The sequence below is a fragment of the Podarcis melisellensis genome (genome assembly GCF_964234715.1).
Source record: "Podarcis melisellensis genome assembly, chromosome: 1".
Lineage (NCBI taxonomy): Eukaryota > Metazoa > Chordata > Lepidosauria > Squamata > Lacertidae > Podarcis > Podarcis melisellensis.
Window position 1 is genome coordinate 127,266,909 of NC_138528.1, and position 26,414 is coordinate 127,293,322.

The following is a 26,414-nucleotide window of genomic DNA, read 5'->3' on the forward strand; positions in this document are numbered from 1 at the left end:
TTCCACTCATTCCTTTATTTTATTTTAATTTTTAGCAATAGTAGATACCTTTCCGCTATGCAGCCATTTTATACATTCTATATAAAATTAGAGTTGTGTATGGTGTCCAGCAAAGCAAACTCTTGAGTTGGAAGGATTTCATTTCTTGCACTAGGTAGGCATTGCACCTCATTTTCTGTGTTTGGTGTGGTCCCTGATTTCCAGTGTTGGAGGGCTATTTGCTTTGCTGCAAGCATGGCCTAGTAGAACTCTCTTATTTGTCCTTTCCAAGTAGCCTGCAGCTCCAACTTGTGTTTCTCACTCAGATTCTCATTGCAGATAAAATCGCTCAGATTCAGAAGGAGGTAGACTCCACCGTGGGAGCAGGGCCAGGGCGGGAGAGTGCTAGAGTTCTGTCTGGTCCTGTTATATGGGATCAATTCCAATCTGTTACCTCCGAGGATGTGGACAGGCTGCTTGGACGAGTGAAACCGACCACCTGTCTCCTTGATCCTTGCCCATCCTGGCTGATAAAAGCGAGCCGGGAAGCGCTGGGCGATGGGCTCTGCGGGGTGGTGAATGCTTCCCTCTGTGAGGGAGCCTTCCCAGACGCGCTGAAAGAGGCGGTCATTAAACCGTTTCTTAAAAAAACATCTTTAGACCCGGCCAATTTGGCCAACTATCGCCCAGTCTCAAATCTGCCATTCTTGGGCAAGGTGATTGAGCGGGTGGTTGCTGAACAACTCCAAGCACGCCTGGAGGAAACGGACCATTTGGATCCCTTCCAATCGGGATTCAGGCCTCACCATGGGACTGAAACTGCCTTGGTCGCGCTGGTTGATGATCTCCGGCGGGCTAGGGACAAAGGTGAGAGCTGTTTCCTAGTTCTGCTGGATCTCTCAGCGGCCTTTGACACCATCGACCATAACATCCTTCTGGACCGTCTAGAGGGGCTGGGAGCTGGGGGCACTGTCATACAGTGGTTCCGCTCCTTCCTCCTGGGCCGTGTCCAGAAAGTGGTGGTGGGGGGTGAGTGTTCAGACCCCTGGGCTCTCACTTGTGGGGTGCCTCAGGGTTCTGTCCTCTCCCCCATGCTTTTTAATATCTATATGAAGCTGCTGGGAGAGATCATCAGGGGGTTTGGACTGGGTGTTCATCAGTATGCAGATGACACCCAGCTCTACCTCTCCTTTAAATCAGAACCAGTGAAGGCAGTGAAGGTCCTGTGTGAGTGCCTGGAGGCGGTTGGAGGTTGGATGGCGGCTAACAGATTGAGGTTGAATCCTGACAAGACAGAAGTACTGTTTTTGGGGGACAGGAGGCGGGCAGGTGTGGAGGATTCCCTGGTCCTGAATGGGGTAACTGTGCCCCTGAAGGACCAGGTGCGCAGCCTGGGAGTCATTTTGGACTCACAGCTGTCCATGGAGGCGCAGGTTAACTCTGTGTCCAGGGCAGCTGTCTACCAGCTCCACCTGGTACGCAGGCTAAGACCCTACCTCCCCGCGGACTGTCTCGCCAGAGTGGTGCATGCTCTAGTTATCTCACGCTTGGACTACTGCAACGCGCTCTACGTGGGGCTTCCTTTGAAGGTGACCCGGAAACTGCAATTAATCCAGAATGCGGCAGCTAGACTGGTGACTGGGAGTGGCCGCCGGGACCACATAACACCGGTTCTGAGAGATCTGCACTGGCTCCCAGTACGTTTCCGAGCACGATTCAAAGTGTTGGTGCTGACCTTTAAAGCCCTAAACGGCCTCGGTCCTGTATACCTGAAGGAGCGTCTCCACCCCCATCGTTCAGCCCGGACACTGAGATCCAGTGCCGAGGGCCTTCTGGCGGTTCCGTCATTGCGAGAAGTGAGGCTACAGGGAACCAGACAGAGGGCCTTCTCGGTAGTGGCGCCCGCCCTGTGGAACGCCCTCCCATCAGATGTCAAAGAGATAAAGAATTACCTGACATTCAGAAAACATCTTAAGGCAGCCCTGTTCAGGGAAGTTTTTAATATGTAATGCTGTACTGTTTTTAACACTGATTGGGAGCCGCCCAGAGTGGCTGGGGAAACTCAGCCAGATGGGCGGGGTATAAATAATAAATTATTATTATTATTATTATTATTATTATTATTATTATTATTGAGAAGGCAGCCATTGTAAGGGGAGGCGTTTCCCACTGAGATTGGAATGGAAAAGAAGTCCCCATTGGTATAAATGAGAACTTTCCCCTCTAAGGCTCCAAGCCCCATGGTGGGGAAGATCTCCTTCAGTTGCACTGTCTACACAGTGAGAATTGGAGTCCTCTACCCCTGTTACTTATTAAGGAAAAATGTAGCATCTGCTGTCTGCTACATAACAAGTACACATCTGGTTTGGCCTTCAGTTCTATCCTTCATGGGAGGGCCAGGATGGCTTTCTATCTCGTATCGGATCACTTCTGCAAGTCATCCTGCCATATACACAGGCAAACACCTTGAAGAAGTGCTGGCGCAGATAAAACAGATGTTCTGCTTAACCAAGGAGCACTGAACCAGCCTGAAATCTGTGGAGGATCAAGTCATTGGCATTTCTCACTCATGTAAGACATACCTGCATAAGTATGGATAGGAACCAGCTTTATCCTTCATATGTTGGGCTTCAGCGAACTCTTTTACGTATTCTGGAGAGGTCAGGATTCTGCCAGTGCTCGGTTTATCCTTACCCATTGCACACTTTAAGCGATCTTCTTTAGTGCGGAACCTGATAATCTCCACTATAAAGGCCCTCAGGCGAATGAATAATCATTCAGCGATGTCAGGAGCTCACAGAAAAGATTGCTAGAGTTCCCTTCTTCTCCTTGCTCTAAACCCCCAAGTTCTGAAATTGTTCCTAATACTTGGCTTGAGAGCAGTGTTATGTGCCTGTGGCCTCCATTTTACTGACTCCCCCATGTCCTCTCTACCATATCAGTTGTTTAACCTGTTCACCAAGTCCTGCAGATTTGACACAGCAATAGTTTGCAAAAGTGCCACTGCATCATCTTGCAAGGTCTCTGAATGCATAGCCCTTTTCACAGTCTGACTAGCTGTCTCTTAGTCCTGCTCTGCGTACTTGATTTGTGGACTAAGAAGACCAGAACGCAGAAACAGCAAAGACAGTTCTGACATCAAATAAACAAGTAATGAGCAGAAATGACTGAACATTCGCCCCCAAGAAAGGATCCTGTACCGAGGATGCAAGAAGGATTCTAGCGCTCCAAAAATTGCTACTGTTCAGGCTACCATCTTGGGCTGGAATCTTAGTGTTTTGATCATTATTCAGTAACCAGAAATACTGAGGCTTCTTACTGTTCCTTTCTTTTCTCTCTCTTTCTTTTTTACTCCACAATAGAGTGGTGGAGGGCAGCTGGAGAACAGCCTTGACATTTGGAAGGGTATGGTTTTCTGGAGGATAAGGAGAGAATGGAAACATTTGGTGCTTTTGCTTATATTTACTTAGTTGAGGGATGTGGGCATGTACATTTTGATGATTTGGAACAGAAGACTGATTCCCAAAGCTGCCGAAACATGAGACATGTAAAAAGTATCATGAGAGAGAGAGAGCATGCAAGCACACATGGCAGAGACTTCATACTTCCTCAGCTATTTATGGTTTGCCAACTATGTTAGTTATTAAATAGCATTTCTCTGGGACTGGCCTTCCTTTAATCCTGTTTTTATGTTGTTCTGTTCTTGTTACCAGATTTCCAGATCCCTGTGGGATTCAACTGCAACTTTGATCTTCCTGGAGATATTTGTGGTTGGACTCACGACACATCTAAAGGATTTACATGGATCTCTCATTCGAGAAACACCTGGACGGGCCATTCGGGACCAGGCATTGGGGCCTATCCGGGTAAGCCAATTCACGTAATCCCAAAAGGAAGAAATGTATGACACACAATCTATGGAACAAAGTAGTAAGTTCCTGAAATATGACATACCTTTAAAATTCTATGAATAGGGATTCTGAGTTATTATACGGTTGAAGAGATGCCACACTGCTTTCAGACAGAGATTGTCATTCAGTTTTATATGTTGGGTGGGGGGGAGGAATACATAGTACAGCCCTCCCCGGAAATCACATTTGTGAATACTGACACATGGGCAAATTTGCTGCAAGTTAAGTCATTGCATGTCAAAGAGATGACGGTGATATATGTGAGCCGTCCACATACATGGTGTTTTTGTCACCAAGCAGTATTCAATTTAATATAATATGCAGTCTTTCCCGACCTTGCATGTTGAATGGTGGTATTCTCCTAACTAAAGAAAACGAACTATCTGTCTTTTCTGTTGAAATGGCTCTGGAAAAGCTTTGAGCTGGAATATCTCACTCTGAATTTCCCAATATTTAGAAGAGTTTGCAACTCTGGCCCGTAGTTTCTAACTCAGGCCACAGGACTTGGCACAGTTATTTGAACTCCTTTAGTATCTTCTCTCCAGCTATAGTTGCTAAATTGGAACCGGGCAGCTTTTCCTCTATGTGATTGTACATTTATCCCCAAGCCTGGAATTCAACATGGGCCTGTAAGTGTGGGGCAGGGGGCGGACTAAACTCCTGAAATTAGCATTAGATATTAGGCTTTTTCTGAGACAGAGGCACGGGCTCACGGGCAAAAGAACTGAAGTACTGGGTTGTTGTTTTTCGTAAGGCCATTGCAATATGAGTTCTAGTGCAATGAGGAAAACCCAGGTTTGCAAAGAGGTACCATTTCTTGCACTAGACTAGACGGATGCTCCCCTGTTCCGCAAACTTCCAGAATGGGACTGCGAAAGAACAGGAGAGGTTTGCTAGCTTCAAATAAATGCTTGCCTGGACTTGCTTAGTTTCCATAGACATGCATTAAGATTTTACACCCCGGATCCAAGGATACTAGGAGTGGGCCTGCTGTTTAGGGGAATCCTTCACACTGCTTCATTTCAACACACACACACCCCGCCAGCTGCCTGCAGACGCTAGTACTGATCATTGTAACATCTGTATGTGATGAGCGTGGGAATTTGATGAACCCAATTCATTCCCCTCAGTTTTCCAGTGGATCTTTCTTGACTAAAAAGGCAGCATTTTTGAAAACTAGACTGATGTTTCTTCTTGATTGCTGTTTGTTGGTGGAGATAACAAGACTGGTTTTTGAAAGGGAGGATAGCAAATGCCTCCTGCTTGGCTGATCAGAAACGTGTGTTTTGTATATAAAGGAGAGCGCTTCTGATAAATTTGACTTCTGGCTGGTTAGGCTGTTTTGTTTGCAGCAGTGCGTTTCAAACTTTCTGGTTTCAAGGAACACTTTTCATGCGACATTTCTGGTGCACGAGTTCTTAAGTATCTGCCAAAGAACCCCAGTGCATTCGAAGAAGGTTTTGAAGGTTCTGGGGGACTGGCCTTGGACTGTTGGGCCTCTCATCTTCTCCCCTCATGAATGTGCCCCAAACCCCCTATTATGTTCTCCTGCAGTAGGGGGAAGATATTTCTCAGGAAAGCTTCTCTGACCTTCTCATTGAGTAACTCCTAAGTGGAACACAGCTTGACATGCCACTGAGCACAGAATTCCCTTTCACGGTGGTTGAAGGAAAGATTTGTTTTCTAACTAAATCCCCACTGCTTCTGGGTGATCGACTTTCCAGGTGAATCTGGGATCTGGTTCTGGAGATCTTGGGGGGAGGGCAGAATTGAATGTGTTGAATTGAAATATCAGAGCCTTGGGCAAGGGGGGGGAGGGGAGAGAACTCTATACAGACTTCTTTTCCAGTCCTTTCCAACTTAACCTTTTCCCGGAGAGGTTTCTAAGGCTCATGCATGTCAAAATATGTCATACAAAATTATCACCCATCCAATACATTGGTAGAGAAAACTGAATAATTGGGATTTGGGGACAGTTGCCACCTATGTCTTTTCTATGAAAAGATTTATACAAAGAACCAATTTGCGCAACATGGCTTTATGTCCATGTGTGTTTTTATATATGCCGCTATAAAGCTATGGTTTTCCCAGTAATGATGTATGGAAGTGAAGGCTGATCGCCGAAGAATTGATGCTTTTGAATTATGGTGTTGGAGGAGACTCTTGAGAGTCCCATGGACTGCAAGAAGATCAAATGCATCCATTCTTAAGGAAATTAGCCCTGAGTGCTCACTGGAAGGACAGATCCTGAAGCTGAGGCTCCAATACTTTGGCCACCTCATGAGAAGAGAAGACTCCCTGGAAAAGACCTTGATGTTGGGAAAGATGGAGGGCACAAGGAGAAGGGGACGACAGAGGACGAGATGGTTGGACAGTGTTCTCGAAGCTACCAGCATGAGTTTGACCAAACTGCGGGAGGCAGTGGAAGACAGGAGTGCCTGGCATGCTCTGGTCCAGGGGGTCACAAAGAGTCGGACTCGACTGAACGACTAAACAACAACAACAAAAATGCTTACTGCTCTGTATGCTTCAAAATGTCACACGGAGATGGGTCCCTTACAAACTTCATGAAGGGTGAAACCATATATGCTTGGGGGGGCGTGTACTGCTAAATGAAGTGTGTGCAGTGGAAAGGAGTGAAATTTGCTTTCCCCCCAATCCTCCATGCAATGCTTCTTAAAGACCCCCAACCCAGTAGTTTCAGAGCTCAGCTTGGAGAGGGGTGTTAAGTACAGAATGCGGGGAGGTCGGTGTGTGTCCTTTGCACAGTTTATTTGGTGGTAAAAGTATTATTCCACCCCTGCTTCGTAGTCTCCCGTCCCCCGCACCCTCTTGATAGCAAAACCAATGAGTATGTGTGTAACAAAACACACACATTCCTGGCTTGGCCTTGACTCTTGCACGCGTTTTTCACTGTTGTTGTTGTTGCCGCTGCCGCTGCACCTTGAAGCCACCGTATCACTTAAAGAATAACCTGGTTTAGAGAGAAGCGCAGGATGTCTGGGCATCTAGCAAATATCTCGGGTTGACACAGGGTCACTGTGTCTGTGACTGTGGGGGTAGGGGGTCGGAGAACCATTTTCATATTTCAAGTGTTTATCTCTTCAGCATTTAGAGTACTTTAGAAGATTAATATCCGAGGATGACTGGGGCCTCAGGCAACAGGAGAGAACAGTTACTGCCAACCCCAAGACTTCATAACCCTCCCCAACTCATTCGCTGTAATAATGTTTATTTAATATAATAAGCCTCCTGCAAGGTCGCCAAAATTACTTATTTTTATAACTCAAGAGTCAATTTTTCAATCCATTTCCTCTCCCCGGACACTTTTTATAATTAATTATTTTCCCTCTCCCCAGCCCTTTAAGCATTTATGTCTACATATGTTGGGTAAAGAAGCAATTTGCTTTAGATTAGTCTGGTACAGATTATTATTATTCTGTATGCTTAGTTAGAATGTTCTCCTTATGCATCTCAGCCTTTGAGTGATACACCAAAACCCTTTCCAGCACATTGCAGCGCATGGGATCTATGTTGGGGGAGACACTAACCACACTGCTACACATTTGGGGGACAGGAGGCAGGCAGGTGTGGAGGATTCCCTAGTCCTGAATGGGGTAACTGTGCCCCTGAAGGACCAGGTGCGCAGCCTGGGAGTCATTTTGGACTCACAGCTGTCCATGGAGGCACAGGTCAAATCTGTGTCCAGGGCAGCTGTTTATCAGCTCCATCTGGTATGTAGGCTGAGACCCTATCTGCCTGCGGACTGTCTCACCAGAGTGGTGCATGCTCTGGTTATCTCCCGCTTGGACTACTGCAATGCGCTCTACGAAGGTGACTCGGAAACTACAACTAATCCAGAATGCGGCAGCTAGACTGGTAACTGGGGGCGGCCGCCGAGACCATATAAGAACGGTCTTGAAAGACCTACATTGGCTCCCAGTACGTTTCCGAGCACAATTCAAAGTGTTGGTGCTGACCTTTAAAGCCCTAAACGGCCTCGGTCCAGTATACCTGAAGGAGCGTCTCCACCTCCATCGTTCTGCCCGGACGCTGAGGTCCAGCGCCGAGGGCCTTCTGGCGGTTCCCTCATTGCGAGAAGCAAAGCTACAGGGAACCAGGCAGAGGCCTTCTTGGTAGTGGCGCCCGCCCTGTGGAACGCCCTTCCAGCAGATGTCAAAGTGATAAACAACTACCTGACATTCAGAAGACATCTTAAGGCAGCCCTGTTCAGGGAAGTTTTTAACGTGTGATATTTTACTGTATTTTTGGTTTCTATGGAAGCTGCCCAGAGTGGCTGGGGAATAAATAATAAATTATTATTATTATTATCCATTCAATTCTATTCCATTTTTATTTTTTAAAACGTCTGCCATATCCAGTGTAAAATTTCCCAGAAGATAGTTTTCTAAAACAACTTCTGAGATTTTTCATTTTCTCATCACTTCCCACCACCTGGCCAAATCTTTGTGGAATTTTCTCACAATATGGTCTACCATTTTTTGTGGCATTTTTTCTGGAGCAATTTATTGGGCCACTTGCTTTTGGTGGTTGTAGGGCACAGGTAGGCAACCTAAGGCCTGTGGGCTGGATGCGGCCCAATCACTTTCTCAACCTGGCCTGCGGACGGTCCAGGAATCAGCGTGTTATTACATGAATAGAAAGTTTGCTGACCCCTGTTTAAGAGTCTCAGCGCAGTATCACAAGAATGGGAATGTTATGTACTGAAGTTCTCTCCCTGGGCCAGCAGGGGGATACTGTAGATAGTTTTCACTCAGGTCCACGTCAGTTATTTTAGGCGGGAAACCCTGGGTTGTTGTTGCTACAATGTTGATAGCTGGCTGCCTATAAAAGCAGGCCGGCTGAGCTGTTTGCTGTTCAGTTTTCTGTTCCAGCTTATGAAATAAAGAGCTGCTTTGGAGAAATCGCTGTGTCGTCTGCCATGTCTACCCACTATTCAACAGGGAATGTATTAGATTTGCATCACAACAGCCTCCCTCTGGCAAGGGACACGTCATAATGGGTCACACCAGCACCATCAAATTATGAGTCTTCACACCCTAGATGCATGTTCCTTTCGGTGGACAACCTGCAGACCCAAAGGCTGTGACCCTCAGCCTAATTTCATGCGGGTGGCAAGGAGGGGGAAAGGAGAGGGGGAAATGGGCAGCAGAAAAGGGAAGAGATGGGATCTCCTGCCCACGTCAGGCCCCACTCGCCAGATGCCCTACAACCTTTTTCAGCCGTGGGCCGGTCCACCGTCCTTCAGACCACGTGGTGGGTTGCTAGGTTGTCAGGAGCTGGGACAGAACAACAGGAGCTCACTCCGTTGTGGGAATTCAAACCGCTGACCTTCCAATCAGCAAGCCCAAGAGGCTCAGTGGTTTAGACCACAGCGCCACCCAGGTCCCTTCATGTTGTAATAACATGATACTGTGGGCTGCGCACATCATATTTTGCTTGGAGGGTACAAGGTGCCAAGATGCAAGGGCGTTCATTTTAAGAAACGGTAGGCAGAAGGCTTTCCTATTTACATTGCAACTATTAGATCATTTTTGCAGATTTTTTTTGAAAGGCAATGTGCCTTTCTGCTCCCTCAGGTTTCTAGTTATAAAAAGAACCTCTTGTACTATGCTAGCTGGAAGAAGAATAGTGATATTGTCTAGTTCACACTCTCACATATTTCAGAGGCTTTTCTGGTCACCCCCTTTCCATGCCTATAAAACCAGCATCAGGCCCCAGGCAAGAAAGGATGAAAAAGGTCTTTCTGGTTGGAGAGTTCTTGAAATCTTGTAACCCCCACTTCCCCCTCTCTCCCTACTTCCCTGCTAAGCCATTGGGCAAAGGACAGCAGCTGTTTTCAGTCCATGCCCAGGCCAGATGCTGCGGTTCTGAAGTGTTAAAGGTCCTCCTTCTATTAAGGGTCAAAGGTCCTGCAGTTGCAGGTTAGAGCTCTTCTAAACTCTTCTTTAACTCTGTTAAAAAGTAGACACATCACCTTACCAACAAAGGTCTGTATAGTAAAAGCTATGGTTTTCCCAGTAGTGATGTATGGAAGTGAGAGCTGGACCATCAAGAAGGCTGATCGCCAAAGAATTGATGCTTTTGAATTATGGTGCTGGAGGAGACTCTTGAGAGTCCCATGGACTGCAAGAAGATCAAACGTATCCATTCTTAAGGAGATCAGCCCTGAGTGCTCACTGGAAGGACAGATCCTGAAGCTGAGGCTCCTATACTTTGGCCACCTCATGAGAAGAGAAGACTCCCTAGAAAAGACCCTGGTGTTGGGAAAGATGGAGGGCACAAGGAGAAGGGGACGACAGAGGACGAGATGGTTGGACAGTGTTCTCGAAGCTAACAGCATGAGTTTGACCAAACTGCGGGAGGCAGTGGAAGACAGGAGTGCCTGGCGTGCTCTGGTCCAGGGGGTCACGAAGAGTCGGACACGACTAAACGACTAAACAAAAACAACAACAACAAACTCTGTAGGCACATGGTCCGCTTCTAAGAGGCACTCAGACAGCGCTCTGGATTCTTCACAGCCAGCGATACAAAACAAGTATCTGATTTAAAAGAAATAAAAGGGAGAGTTGGCAGGTCATACCAAATGCAGATGAGGTGTGGAGAGATGGAGAAGGGAAAAATTGTGCCGCAATTGTCATTTACTGGTCGAAGTCTATAGAAGGGAGCTTTCAGCCTACCTATGTCCTTTGGTTTCCATTTCATGCGTACGTGCCCATCTCCAGCTCTCCTTTGACATTGGGGATGACTCCTCGAGACACACGCTGCTTCCATTCCATTTTTTCCAAGATAGTCTTTCAGGCGGCTTCATGTTTCCTTTTTTAGCCCCCCGTTCCTTGTACCTCCAGCTTCACAGATTATCTCCATGCCATCCTCCTGAAAGCTCCTGTTACAAATTCTGGGACCCCTGTTGGTGAAAAGGGAGCCAGGCAGGTCATTCATACATTCATATCCGCCCCCACCCCACCCCCGTCTCCCTCCCACCCCCAACACCCTATCAGAGCTCCAGCTGTTATCCAAGGCAATGGAATATGCAACCTTCAGTCCTCACGCCACCAGGAGGGATTGCAAACATTTTCTCCCTATGGATTTTCACATGCTTTCCGTAGGCAAACAGATTCCACTCTTAGTTGTAATGAAAGACTGCCTAGTGAAATCGAAGTTGGTCTCTCAAAGTCCACAATTGTCCTTGTGAAGTAGAAGACCTCTATGTGGTATATAAATTCAATAAACAGAAGGAGAAGGAGAAGGAGAAGAAGCAGAAGTAAATCAAGGAGGATATTGGGAGTTAGATTGTATAACCATTTACCGTATTTTTCGCCCTATAGGACGCACTTTTTCCCCTCCAAAAATGAAGGGGAAGTGTGTGTGCGTCCTATGGGGCGAATGCAGGCTTTCACTGAAGGAGCGCTCCCGCTGCTTGTGGAGAGTTGCCTGCATGCAGAAGCCTGCGCGCACTGAGCTCAGCGCATCCAGGCTTTGTGGACCTCTCAGCAAGCAGCGGGAGCCAGCGCTGGGCTCCCACGGCTTGCAGAGAGCTGCCTGTTTGGGGGCTGGGGTTGGAGGAAGCTCGAGCCTCCCCCGCCCCAGCCCCGCGCCTGGGGGGAAAATAATTTTTCCCCTTTATTTCCCCCCCCCAAAAAAAACTAGGTGCGCTTTAGGGAACAGTGCGTCCTATAGGGCGAAAAATACGGTAGTAGTTAGGCAGAATTTTGTGGGAAATGGAGTGTGACCTCAAAGAGTGGTACAGTAGTGGTATTATTAGTATCATCATTTGGGGGATTAGTTTCAGTGGTAGAACAGGCTTTGTATGGCCTTGGGTTCAATCCTTGGAATTTTCAAGTAGGGCAGGACAGGAATGCTGGGTTGCTGCTGCCAATCTGTGGCAACAGTACCGAGTTAGATGGATGTGCCAGCTTGCTATGTTGGTGTTGGCATCTGTCTGCCTCGAGAGGCAATGGAGTGGGCCTTCAGGGGTGAAGTCAAACCGCTGTGTTAGCAGCAACCAAGTGACCTCCCTGGGGCACAAGCCTGGGCGGAGTGTATAGAGGTCCTGGGCTTCCCAGATGACCAGACCACCTTCTCAGCCTCACTGACATGGTCCAACTCCAAAGGAAAACAGAGCAATACATTTACCTTGGCAGGAAGGTAAATGGCTTTTCCGTGCCCTGCTCTAGTTCGCCAGAAGCGGCTTAGTCATGCTGGCCACATGACCAGGAAGCTGTACGCCAGCTCCCTCGGCCAATAAAGCAAGATGAGCGCCGCAACCCCAGAGTCGGTCATGACTGGACCTAATGGTCGGGGGTCCCTTTACCTTTTATCTACTTTCTCCTGATGGTCAAGGGTCCATTTACTCCTTGGCCTTTTCTTCTCCCATAGCTATGTAGTAGTAGTAGTAATAGCAACAGCAAGAACTATCGGTATTATTAGAATTGGCATTTATAGCGTACTTAGAGGGGTTCAGAGGGGTTTGTATGCATCATTGCAATATTGTTTATAATAATTTTATAAGGTAGATCTTATCTTCAAGTTGCATTGCACAGCATGGGGTGCAAGGAGTTTGGTAAGGGCGTAGGGAGAGAGTGTCTTGCCTAATGCCATCTAGTTCATGGCTGAATCAATATTTGAGCCAAGGACTTTCTGGCTCCCATTCCTAGCCATTACTGTAAAGTACATTGCAGAGCTGAAGTTCTTCCTCTGCATTAGGTAATTAGATGTTTTACAACCGGGGACGACAGTAAAAAAAATACTAGGCACAGAGCTCTCCGTAGCTATATGGGACCAATGGCTTTTTTAGTGTGTCCTGGCCATGTTCTTCCATGCCTTCTAGTTTTTGGGAACATAACCTCTTCCAGGTGATCAGCACCTCGCAGAGGGAGGACAGCTTGCATTTAGTGTAAACATCACACAACAAGGGATGTTAGCCTGATCTTTCAGGTATTGAAATAAGTTATGGTAACAGAAGGACCACAGCTAAACGTAGTGGGAGCTGCAGTTGCTGTTCAGAGAAAGCAAGCTTAATTAAAAGTGATTGAAGCGATGGGCCTGATCATCTTACTGGCTCCCCTAAATTAGATTAAGGGCTTGATTTTGTGCCGACTTGCAGTGCTGTAAGTCTTCATTGATTTGCCTGATAGATGGATTTTTATTTAGAAAATAAAATGGTGATGACTTGGCAAGTAAATTAACAGGTAACTGAACTGAGAAGGTTTTCCCTGTGAGGCAAGATGCCCACCTGGTATAAATATCACATTTATTGATGACTGATCCATCTTTATCCAAGGAAGGCTACTGCAGGTTAAGAAGGATGCCACACAGACAGAAAAGGTATAACTTTTAAAGCACCAGCTTCAGTTGGCCTTGTTGTGTATTTATTGTTTTGTAAGATCATTAAAACCATTCAGGGATTTCAGCCAGAAGCCATGAGTTATGGATCTGTTGTCCTCATTTTGAAGATCAGAGGAAGGAGTTGAGGAACGGTGGATCCTTGGACCTTCTCTCTGTAATATTAGCATCGGCTGGAGGGTACACTTCTTCCCCCTTCTGTCCGAACAATTAAAAAATGTGTGTAAATTGTGGAGCAGCAGTTCAAAAACAGCTTTAGAGTCCTGTGTAAAAATGCCCCCCCAAAGACTTTACCTGGCCAGAACAGACACTGGGCCCACCGATCAAACACTTCCGTTATGTTGTACGAGCTAAACTCCAGCCACTCATATTTCATAAGGGTCAGCCCGTCGATCTACTATATCTTTTAGAAAGTGCTTTGTCCAGATCAGGGGTTGGCAAACTACGGCCCGGGGACCAGATGCGGCCCAGCAAGCTCGTAAATCCAGACTACTAACCCTACCACCCACTCGGTCAGTCCTCGCTGATCTAAACCAGCACGGCACAGCGTTTCTTTGAAAAGAAGCAGCAAACGCCTTGCTGCGCGGGGACAGACTTCCGCGACGCTGCACAGCTTCGGATTGGCTGCAGGAAGCTCCTGCAGCCAATCCAAAGCTGCAGATGCTTCTGGGCGGGCGGCGACGCTGACGCAACTTCCGATTGGCTGCAGGAAGCTCCTGCAGCCAATCTGAAGACTCGCCACCCGCGCACTGAGGTAAAGCCGGTGCGGCTATGGAAGGAGAGTCCGGCGGGCGGGCAGCAGGTCTGGGCTGCGCCATGGGCATCGTGATGGGCGTGTGCGGGGCTTCAGCCGGAGCTTGGCACGCCTGCTGATGCCCGGCTCGGTGCTGCTGCTGGTGGTGCAGCTGGAGGGTGATCTGTGTGCCGCCTGTCCGCTAACCTGGCCTTGAACGGACATGGTGCATGCCGCCTGGAAGCTCCGTGGGGACGGGTCAATGGAGTGGCTGCTGCTCGTGAACAATGCTGGTGAACAGGCGGCACCAAGATGCACTCCTGAGCGCGTGCACAGTGCGTTCCTCCCCCCGGCTCCGGAGGCAGCTGCGGGACCAGCTTGCAGGGTATTTATATTTTTCAAAATATAGTCCGGCCCCCCACAAGGTGTGAGGGACAGTGGACCGGCCCCCGATGAAAAAGGTTGCTGACCCCTGGTCCGGATGCTCCCATCAATCTCCGTATGAATCAGGCAGAAAATCTGAGACTGGTTTGCCCTCAGTTCCTAGGATCACCCTTTTGAACACTGGGTGCCAGTTCAGTGGAAGCTTTTGCTATCCCTTTACTAAGAACAGATACCTTTTAAAACCAAAGAGTCAGCCGAGGGCTAAAATGTGCTACTGATCCCAGAGGTATTGATCAGAAACTTGCTGCAAAAATGCTTTCTTCAAAAGGTTAGGTGTCAGGTAGGTTTTTTTAAAAAGTAATAATCTCCCACATCCCCTCAATTCAGGTACCTCCTTACCTTTGGTGCCGATCACTATCTTTCCGTTTGCTGTGTCAAAAAAATATGAATTACTGGAATGGCTTGGTTGAGGCAAGCTGCTTTGGCAATTAGCTCTGCGGCTGGTCTTGTTTATTTGGCCACAAGGCTTTCATTAGATTCCTCCAGTCATTCGAGAGACCCACCAATTTAATACTTAAAATTACACGAGAGCAGGTAATACCTGCTGCCTGTTCTGTACTCACCTCTCCAAAGTATATTCTGAAGCTCAGAAGCACGGTGAACCAGATCCGCAGCTGTGTACAGATTCCCCTTGTCTTCCCCAAAGAATAAGCGTCTGCCCATCAAAGCATTTGGGATGCCCCAAAAGTCAAAATCAATCATTTTAGGGGAGAAAGAAACACATCATGTCTCTCTTTTTTTGTGACCATATGATATCTGTTTGTGATAGGTTTACATCTGTATTTAAGGTTAGTTGCAATCTCTGTGGCTGCCCTTAGATATTCTTTCGCCCCCTTTTTCCCTTCCTTAATGCCACAGGTGTCTCCCCAGTTCCAAATATTCTATATCCCACATGCTTGGCCTTGTCTCATCTGACTGCTCTAGGAATGGAGCTTTGAAATTCAGGTACAGTGTGAGTGTATAGTAAGGGTGATGGGTGGCGCTGTGGGTTAAACCACAGAGCCTAGGACTTGCCGATCAGAAGGTCGGCGGTTCGAATCCCCACCATGTGGTGAGCTCCCGTTGCTCAGTCCCTGCTCCTGTCAACCTAGCAGCTTGAAAACACATCAAAGTGCAAGTAGATAAATAGGTACTGCTCTGGTGGGAAGGTAAATGGTGTTTCCGTGCGCTGCTCTGGTTCGCCAGAAGCGGCTTAGTCATGCTGGCCACATGACCCGGAAGCTGTACACTGGCTCCCTCGGCCAATAAAGCGAGATGAGCGCCGCAACCCCAAAGTCGGTCACGACTGGACCTAATGTTCGGGGGTCCCTTTACCTTTTATCTACTTTCTCCATGCTGAATTGCTCTACATATGATGGCTGGCAGCTGGATGTACGAAATGATCTACTGAGCAGTTTTGTGTCTAGTGATACCAAAGTTCTTTTTGCGGTATTCTATCTGCATTCACATAAGTTGCTTAATGGTGCAGCCATCAAGTAATGAACGTGTAGATCTCAGAAATTGTGAAATAATGCTGGACTGTTTTTCGCAGCAATTCGCAATGAGTTCATTTTCCTCCAAAAGGTTAAGTGGTTAATTTTCGACCAAGGGTTCATCAGATACCATTTTAACTCTAAAACATCTGTATCTGTGGCTATGTGTATGTGCATAGGTGATACCATTTGTTGTGACAACGTGAGAATTAAATAAGTTTTGCTAAGCACTCTACAGAACGTTGGACTCTGCTGCAGGAAGCTAACAGTCTGGCTTGACTAATCTTCATTGAATTGCAGATAGCTTTTAAAGCTTCGGAGCAAGGAAACGAAGATAGTGGATTTAAGAAAAAACATAGCATAGCATAGCATTTCAAAATTTGTGTCTTGCTTGGCAAAGCAGTTTTGTACTCAAGGTAACCATAAGATTGCTGCTTGGTTTTTTATTATTTTTGTTTTAATCATTCCTTAGGAAGGCTGATATTCTATCTTAAAATAAAAGAGACTTGCACTGCAAAGCTGAAGGGACAATCACCCACCCTCCACTACTGCGGATCTCATGTGCCATTTCTAGGTTTCAACATATGGTTTATAATCATTAATCTTCTTTAGATGCCTATTTGGACATATGGGCTGCCTATATCACTATGTTTGAATTAGGATTGATAGAACGTTCTTATGGCTAATGTCAGCGGTCAATGTTTTTGCTTTATTTTCCTTTCGTTGCAAAAAAAATTCAATAAAAAGCAAGCTACAACTTGTTCTTGCTTCCACAGCTGATGCTCTGCCCAGGCATCTTTGTCTCATTGCAACATTTTGCAATCCGAATGAGTCAAGAGTGTATTCAGATGGCATTTCCTACTCCTCTGGTACACATAGAAAGCAACACCCAAATTGAAAGGTGTCTGAGCCTTCAGCAGAGCCTGCTAAAAAATTCAATACAGGAGGAGCCTAATATGCACTCCTGATGGCTCCATGCAAGAGTTGACCTGGGATCTGCTTGACCAAAGAATTGGGCAAAGTGGTCAAAGCATCTTGGGCAAAGTGGTCAAAAGTTCTTTGATCTGCTGAACTTTAACCTGAAGCGGGTGATGGCCTAAGACACTATTGACCAATGGTTTTCAGTGTACAACCCAAGCATCGTTGGAGCTTTGTTTTTGTTGTTTAGTCGTGTCCCCCTCTTCATGACCCCATGGACCAGAGCACGCCAGGCACTCCTGTCTTCCACTGCCTCCTGTAGTTTGAGCAAACTCATGTTGGTAGCTTCGAGACCACTGTCCCACCATCTTGTCCTCTGTCGTCCCCTTCTCCTTGTGCCCTCCATCTTTCCCAACATCAGGGTCTTTTCCAGGGAGTCTTCTCTTCTCATGAGGTGGCCAAAGTCTTGGAGCCTCAGCTTCACGATCTGTCCTTCCAGTGAGCACTCAGGGCTGATTTCCTTCAGAATGGAGAGGTTTGATCTTCTTGCAGTCCATGGGACTCTCAAGAGTCTCCTCCAGCACCAGAATTCAAAAGCATCAATTCTTCGGCGATCAGCCTTCTTTATGTTCCAGCTCTCACTTCCATACATCACTACTGGGAAAACCATAGCTTTTACTATATGGACCTTTGTTGGCAAGGACCTTTGTTGGAGCTTTACCCTCATAATCATTTATCAAGGGGCTCTTCCCTGACTCCTCATGCCTCAGTTCCATCAGGAGATGGCCAGTTTGCTGTGTCCTCACCCTTTTTCCATTTTCCTTTTATCCGTACTGTGATCAGTACGCTCAGTTGTGTTAGGTAATATAACAGGGAGATCAATGGGGATTAAAGGCATCTTTACCCTTGGGATGCTACATATGGCAAAAGGCAAAACCACCCCTGTGTTGTCCATGTTTATTTCTACTTGAGAAAGCCTTTTTAAGTTGGGCAAATGTGTCCCATAGGCTACATGTGACCGAGTAGCAGAATTCTGTGCATTCCTTTAGTGTGTTTCACTACTTCTGGGTTTGAAGGATATCCACCTTGCATTCTCACAGGTCCTGCATAGGCCCTAAATAGATGTTAACCCACACAATCTGGGAAATGACTGTGCAGTTTGACCTATGGGGTTGTAGCCAAAGGAGCACTAGTGGTGTTCCACTGATGCAACAGCACTTTGTTTCCTCTCCCACCCTGTCCTGCCCCCCAATCTTCTCCAAAGGACCCCCAACCCTCTGGAGGGGGTTATGGGGAGGTGCAGTGGGCTGCAGAAGAGAGTTGGAGAAAATGTTGGGTACCACCCATGGACTTTTTAGGCACTGTGCAAATGTTAACACCCAATGTTTGAGTGTTTAGCAAGGCCAGAGACAAGATACAGTGGTATCTCGTGTTACAGACGGGATCCATTCCAGAGGCCCGTCCGTAACGTGAAATGGCCACAACTCGAAGCGCTGTGTCTGCACAGGCGTGTGGCGCGATTTAGTGCTTCCGCGCATGTGCGAGCGGCGAAACCCGGAAGTAATCTGTTCCGGTACTTCCAGGTTGCTGTAGGACGTAACGCAGAAAGACGCAACATGAAGCAGATGCAACATGAGGTATGACTGTAGATACGGTCAGTGGGCATAGTGTTGTTGTTGTTTAGTCGTTTAGTCGTGTCCAACTCTTTGCGACCCCATGGACCAGAGCACGCCAGGCACTCCTGTCTTCCACTGCCTCCCGCAGTTTGGTCAAAGTCATGCTGGTAGCTTCAAGAACACTATCCAACCATCTCGTCCTCTGTCGTCCCCTTCTCCTTGTGCCCTTCATCTTTCCCAACATGAGGGCCTTTTCCAGGGAGTCTTCTCTTCTCATGAGGTGGCCAAAGTATTGGAGCCTCAGCTTCACGATCTGTGGGCATAGTAGACAAGCATAATACAATTTCTCTGTAGCACATAGCTTCTACAGAGAAACGCTTTGGGGGATGGTCTCCTGTTCCACTATTGCACAGCTGCTCTAATCTCCTGGAAGTGTTTCCCTCCTATTGGTCATACTGGCAGGAAATTCAGAAGTGGTGGAGAGTCTTGACAAATTTCATTTGATTCCCTTGATACGGCTCCTCTAAATCCAGTGACACTTTGATTACATGTTTTTAATGAAGAGGGCTACATTATGATACTAGTTGCGTGGATGTAGAATTTTTTGATGCCAGAGTGACACTCGAGTGTCTGACACCTATTAATTTCATTGGAAGATAAGTGCCTAAGAGCCTTTGAAAAATGTACTTCTTGGTATCTGAGCTCTCATCAGCCTAGACGTCACTCACTTTTGAAGGCAGGGAATTATGAAAAATAGCTTGAGTCAAGTCAAAATCTACCATGAGCTATCCAGCTTATTGAACTAGGTAAGGGTACATAGAATCAGCTTCTTCTGGATATGAATTCAACCCCAGCTGAAGTACGTTGCGTATTTGGATGACTTAACCGTGTTTGGGTGACTTAACATCTCATCATATGGTGATTATTTGGATTCAAATGTCTTAACAACTTAACAATTATTATTTTTAGTTCCCACTTTGTGGCTTCCGGTTTGCCTTGCTGAAGATCTAGATTGTTGACAACATGAGTACCAGGCATTGAACACGTTAATGCGGTTCCTCTTAGTTCCATCTTACTAAGCATCAACCGCAAAAAGAAATAAAGTCCATCTCGTTAAGAAAATTTGTTGTCTGAAATTCACCTGCAGATGAGTTGGAGTGAAAATAATATAATAAAAAAACGAAGTTATCAAAAGACACCATAGCCTTTAGAATGCATGACAAGCATATGAAGGATGGCTTGAAGGAGTCAAACAAGTCTCACTCAGCATTGTTGTTGTTTAGTTGTTTAGTCATGTCCGACTCTTCGTGACCCCATGGACCAGAGCACGCCAGGCACTCCTGTCTTCCACTGCCTCCCGCAGTTTGGTCAAACTCATGCTGGTAGCTTTGAGAACACTGTCCAACCATCTCGTCCTCTGTCGTCCCCTTCTCCTTGTGCCCTCCATCTTTCCCAACATCAGGGTCTTTTCCAGGGAGTCTTCTCTTCTCATGAGAGAAGGTGAGGTGGCCCAAGTATTGGAGTCTCAGCTTCAGGATCTGTTCTTCCAGTGAGCACTCAGGGCTGATTTCCTTAAGAATGGAGAGGTTTGATCTTCTTGCAGTCCATGGGACTCTCAAGGGTCTCCTCCAGCACCAGAATTCAAAAGCATCAATTCTTTGGCGACCAGCCTTCTTTACTGTCCAGCTCTCAGCATAGTGGGACATTAAAACAAAAATGTCTCTGAATCTGGTCATGGTTCTGTAGCATATAGTCAATTCATTTAAATATTATGCATTTTTTGTTTTTATGCTGTAAGCCACCCTGTGATCTTCAGATGAAATTTAAATAATAATAATAATAATAATAATAATAATAATAATATAAGGTCAGTGTTTATTTGCCTGCTTAGCAGAGGCATCGCATTTAAGACCAAGCGTTGAACACTAGCCACTTGGCAGCCCTGAAAAGAAGCACAATTCTTCTTCTTTACGACCAAAGATAGTTCAAGATGTGACAACTCCATCCCAACACCAAGTTAGTTAGTTGTCCAATTGATTTGAACTTGCTTGTTGTTGTTGTTGTTTAGTCATTTAGTTGTCTCCGACTCTTCACGACCCCATGGACCAGAGCACACCAGGCACTCCTGTCTTCCGCTGCCTCCTGCAGTTTGGTCAAACTCATGGTAGTAGCTTCGAGAACACTGTCCAACCATCTCGTCCTCTGTCGTCCCTTTCTCCTTGTGCCCTCCATCTTTCCCAACATCAGGGTCTTTTCCAGGGAGTCTTCTCTTCTCATGAGAGAAGGTGAGGTGGCCAAAGTATTGGAGTCTCAGCTTCAGGATCTGTTCTTCCAGTGAGCACACAGGGCTGATTTCCTTAAGAATGGATAGGTTTGATCTTCTTGCAGTCCATGGGACTCTCAAGAGTCTCCTCCAGCACCATAATTCAAAGGCATCCATTCTTCGATGATCAGCCTCCATTATGGTCCAGCTCTCACTTCCATACATCACTACTGGGAAAACCATAGCTTTTACTATATGGACCTTTGTTGGCAAGGTGATGTCTCTACATGTCTAGGTTTGTCATTGCTTTTCAAACTTGCTTAAGCACACCTAGATTGTGTCCAGTGTGTATACAAGGTCAACAATTGAGGGGGACACACACTCCTTTTAATTGTAATAGCAGTTTCAGTAATGCAAAGAGTCTCTGCTGCCCCAGGCTCAACTGCACGATCAGCTGCTATTCCTATTTCAAACGTTGACAAGTCAAATTCAAATTACTTTCAGTCGGTCCACCACCTAGACGTGCTTCCTCAAATCGCCTCACCTTGGGTTGCTATCTTTTGGGTAGAAGTTCAGCAATACACACCTCCCATGTTACCATGCCTCTGCCTACTTATTTTTTTAAGGGACGCTGTGGAGAAACGATGGCCAACTGGCCATGGCTACTAGAGGGGGCAGAGTTGTTTTACCTAAAAACAGCCCTGTTTTGCCCTGAACCCCTGCTTCACCTGATTGAATCACCTTTACTTAGATCAAAGATGGCAACGCCTTCGCCACGCTGTTTATGCTTCGGGGTGGCCAGTCATCTGCAATATGAAGAAGTGGGGAGATAGAGAAAGGGAAAGATGATGAGCTTCATTCTCCCTCGTGTGTCATCAGTGAAATTGTCAGCCAGGCTCTGATTGCAAAGTATTTGCTGCTGGTGATGGGAGTGGGTTGGGGGGAGACCACAAGTGGCAGGGAGAGGTCCCCTCCTCCCAGCTCGCCTTCCTCGTTCTTGCAATGTTGGCAAGGGGTCGGGATCAGCTTCTGACTCGTAAGCGGAGCAAATTTGAGGCAGAATAAATATGAGCACCACCACCACCAATGTCATGATTACAGAGTCAATTTTCCCCTGCCGATTACAGCACTTTCACTTGTCCTAATTATGTCAATCTTTTGCCTTAAGCTTTTCGGTGTCTTAATCAGCCGACTTCCATGTTTCTGGCTGCTGGTGAAATAGACGTTCTCCTTACTGATCTGTCTCAGTCAATGTAATCTGCCGCCTTTCCGTACACCCAGTGGATATTCTTGAGACTAGTCTCTCCCTATACTGGCTTGTGCAAGATATAAAACAAACAAAAAGGATTCATAACCCACAGGCAAGACATTTATGACGGCCGCCTTAGTAGTGGTGCCCACCCTGTGGAATGCCCTCCCATCAGATGTCAAGGAGATAACATTTAGGAGACATCTGCAGGCAGCCCTGTATAGGGAAGCTTTTTAAGGTTTAATGTTTTGTTATGTGTTTATATATGCTGGAAGCTGCCCAGAGTGGATGGGGCAACCCAATCAGATGGGTGGGGTACAATTTATTATTATTATTATTATTATTATTATTATTATTATTATTATTACATTAACCAACAGGTTGGGTTCAAACCGAAAGTCATATGCAAGTTACCAACTATGTTTTAGTATGTTTGATTCTCAAATTTTTAAATTAAATTATTACAAATTATTACAAAAACAAGTTGAGGTCATTCAGAATGGTGTGAAGTACAGTGGTACCTCTGCTTAAGAACTTAATTCGTTCTGGAGGTCTGTTATTAACCTGAAGCACCCCTTTAGCTAATGGGGCCTCCTGCTGCTGCCAGAGCACGATTTCTCATCCTGAAGCAAAGTTCTTAACCCGAGGTACAATTTCTGGGTTAGCGGAGTCTGTAACCTGAAGCGTATGTAACCTAAAGCATCTGTAACCCGAGGTACCACTGTATAAGCAACAGGAGGTAGGAGGGAAAATACAGAAAATAATTTAAGCCCTTGAGATGCAAGATGCCAATCTTGGGGGAATAGAAGCAGAATTTTTGTAACTCGCTCTACGTGGGACTGCCCTTGAGACTGACCCAGAAACTCCAGCGGGTGCAGAATGCCGCGGCGAGACTCCTTATGGGGTCTTCGTTGCGAGATCACATTCATCCGGTACTATACCAGCTGCACTGGCTCCCGGTAGAGTACAGGATCAGGTTTAAGGTGCTGGTTTTAACCTTTAAAGCCCTATACAACCTGGGACCCTCGTACCTATGGGACTGCCTCTCCTGGTATGTCCCACAGAGGAACTTACGGTCTGCAAATAAAAACATCTTGGAGGTCCCAGGCCACAGAGAGGTTAGGCTGGCCTCAACCAGAGCCAGGGCTTTTTTGGTCTTGGCCCCGATCTGGTGGAACGCTCTGTCACAAGAGACTAGGGCACTGCGGGACTTGACATCTTTCCGCAGGGCCTGCAAGACAGAGCTGTTCCACCAGGCCTTTGGCCAGGGCGCAGCCTGACCCCCTCCTCTGGCAATCTGCACAGAATTTTGCTTAATGGTTGCCATCAATTTGATTTTCATTAATTTTTATAATGAAAGGTTTTTAGAATGTTGGATTATTTTGATTGTTGTTAGCCGCCCTGAGCTCAGCTTCGGCTGGGGAGGGCGGGGTATAAATAAAATTTGTTATTTATTATTATTATTATTTAGTGGCCCATTGTCTTTTGAATATTAAGAGAGAGGGAAGACAAGAAACATTTGAATCGCATTGAGATGCGATTTTATTGCAAGATATGGGACCCTTTGCACAAAGTCCTCCACGCAAAGTATTGGCGACCATTTTGAAGGGTTCTTTTTACCATATATCTGATAATAATTTAATGTACCAGGTTAGAGAGTTATAAATAGTAAATACGTAATTAATAGACTTAAATAAATTAAGCCCAACATATGCATCATAATTTGTGTGGCACACATATCTCATTTTCTTCCATTAATTATGATGACATATTCTGTGCCATATTTTCTGGAGGCCATATTTTCTCAAAACACTGCTGTTTTCAAAAATTGAAGACTGGCGTTTTTTTACAGCCTGATCCTATGTATATCTACTTGCTCTGTCTAAGGATTTTTCTTTCAGTCAGTTCCAGCATGTAGAATCGCATGCAGAATCTGTTTCCCTCCCAAAGTTACCATGTCTTTAATATCTGTGCAATAAGCAGAAAGTGAGCAGGTGAACTTTTCCGCATGTGCAAATGGAGTGATGGAGAAAGCTTCGGAAACCGAATTTCTGCTTGTTGCACAGCTGTTAAAGATATAGGAGCCTTGGATGGACCTATTACAATGTAAGTAATCCTTTGCTTTTTGAGGGACGTGGGTGGTGCTGTGGGTTAAACCACAGAGCCTAGGACTTGCTGATCAGAAGGTCGGCGGTTCGAATCCCCGTGATGGGGTGAGCTCCCATTGCTCGGTCCCTGCTCCTGCCAACCTAGCAGTTTGAAGGCACGTCAAAGTGCAAGTAGAACCTAGCAGTTTGAAAGCACGTCAAAGTGCAAGTAGATAAATAGGTACCGCTCTGGCGGGAAGGTAAACGGTGTTTCCGTGCGCTGCTCTGGTTCGCCAGAAGTGGCTTAGTCATGCTGGCAACATGACCCGGAAGCTGTACGCTGGCTCCCTCGGCCAATAAAGCGAGATGAGCGCCGCAACCCCAGAGTCGGTCACGACTGGATCTAATGGTCAGGGGTCCCTTTACCCTTTACCTAATCCTTTGCTTTAACAGAGGTGTAGGTAGGTTTGTAGGATTTGGCTTCCAGCTCTCAGATATTGCCAACTCCTTTGGTGCTGGAAGATGCAGGAAAGCCCAAAGGAGTTTTGCTGCTGGTCAAGAAGGTTAGAAACCAATTTTGCATTAATATTTTGCATCTTCCCTCAAACATTAGTGTGCCGTGTTGAGTGCAGGAGCTGGAGACAGTGTGTTACAATGCCACACTGCTGTTACAAAGGAGAATAGGGTTTGTGGACTTTTAATGGTTGTTTAGAAGAGGGAATGTTAAAAGGTATAGCTTTTTGAATCCCTGCATGACAAATAAAAAGGTAAAGGGACCCCTGACCATTAGGTCCAGTCGTGGCCGACTCTGAGGTTGTGGTGCTCATCTCACTCTATAGGCTGAGGGAGCCGGCGTTTGTCCGCAGACAGCTTCCGGGTCATGTGGCCAGCATGACGAAGCAGCTTCTGGCGAACCAGAGCAGCGCACGGAAACGCCGTTTACCTTCCTGCCGGAGCGGTACCTATTTATCTACTTACACTTTGACGTGCTTTTGAACTGCTAGGTTGGCAGGAGCAGGGACCGAACAACGGGAGCTCACCCCGTCGCGGGGATTCGAACCGCCGACCTTCTGATCGGCAAGTCCTAGGCTCTATGGTTTAACCCACAGCGCCACCCACGTCCCTTTTGCATGACAAATGTATCCTGTTAAAATCTCCTCTTTTGCACAGCTGCTGCAGGTACTCTTTCCTCCTTTAGATCACCCCATAGATAGGATCTTAGGTACAATAGGAGTCTGCATTGTAACTGTAGGCGACACACCTTGATAGGAATCGAGCAGGACAACAAAATAGGAGGCGAGTCCCTGGCTTCAAGGAGCAAATGACAATGTGCTGAAGTAGCATGTTTCGCTCTGACCTTGTTTTTGCAGTGTGCTAGCTATTTGGTCCAAGTATGCTGAGACTACCTCCCTTTTTATGCTCCTGTGTCTCTTCTGGTTCATGTCAACCGTGAAATCCTCCATATTTTGTCTCATAATGAGCGATGGCTTCTTTCTTTCCTGCTTTGTGGGCTTTCTGTGTTGTACCTCGTTTGCAGCCTGCTCCTCCTTCCTTCCCCAGTGATAAGTGGGCTGCTCTTAGTGGCGTTATTTTTGTAAGCTGTGGTTAATATGCTCTCCTCGATGCGCTACTGACTTTGCTGTGGTTTGCAATATCTGGACAAGGATAGATGTGGGGCTTTTAAAGACATCTTTGTAAGGGGCTACGTGCAAAGTTAGGAACAGGTCTTGAATAAGTGAATACAGTGGTAGCTTGGTTTACAACCATAATCCGTTCCAGAAGTCCATTTGTAAACCAAAACAGGTTGTAACCCAATGCGCGCTTTCGCCAATGGGGCCTCCCAAAAAAAATTGTTCGTAATAATAATAATAATAGGTTGTAATCCAAAAAATAGGTTGCAAAACAGGACACACACTTCCGTGTTTGACATGTTTGTAATCCAAAACTGTTAAATTGTGGGTGAACATATCAGACGACACAGCGATTCTTCAAACAGCTCTTGTTTATTCAAAGGCCAGAACAGAACTGAACTGAAGGGCTCAGCCTGTTTATATAGAGCTCCAGTACCATGTTACTGTAGCAACTTTCTAAAACTATCTGATCACTGAACGTCACTTTGATCCTTCATTTGCATAAAAACTATCCAATCACTGAACCTCACTTTCAATCCTTCATTTGCATAACTATCTACAGTATCCCCCTGCTGGCCCAGGGTGAGAACTTCAGTAGATAACACCAATGTATGCAAACCAAGGTACCACTGTATTGGTGTACGGAACAGAAGGTGAGGACAATCAGTCAATAGTTTGTTTGCTTTTAAAATTGATTTTTTTTTTAAAAAAAAAAAAAACCTCCCCAAAAAAATGAAAGAAAAGA

At 46.2% G+C, this 26,414-nt stretch overlaps 1 protein-coding gene across 3 annotated transcripts in view; it reads left to right on the forward strand.

Moving 5' to 3' along the window:
* Window positions 1-26,414, forward strand: part of NRP2 (neuropilin 2) — a 252,609-nt gene that overhangs the window by 154,724 nt on the left and 71,471 nt on the right. For all 3 annotated transcript variants that reach the window (XM_081913721.1, XM_081913722.1, XM_081913720.1), the window contains exon 12: window positions 3,693-3,845. In XM_081913721.1, the coding sequence (XP_081769847.1) occupies window positions 3,693-3,845 (153 nt within the window). The remainder of the gene's footprint in view (window positions 1-3,692; window positions 3,846-26,414) is intronic.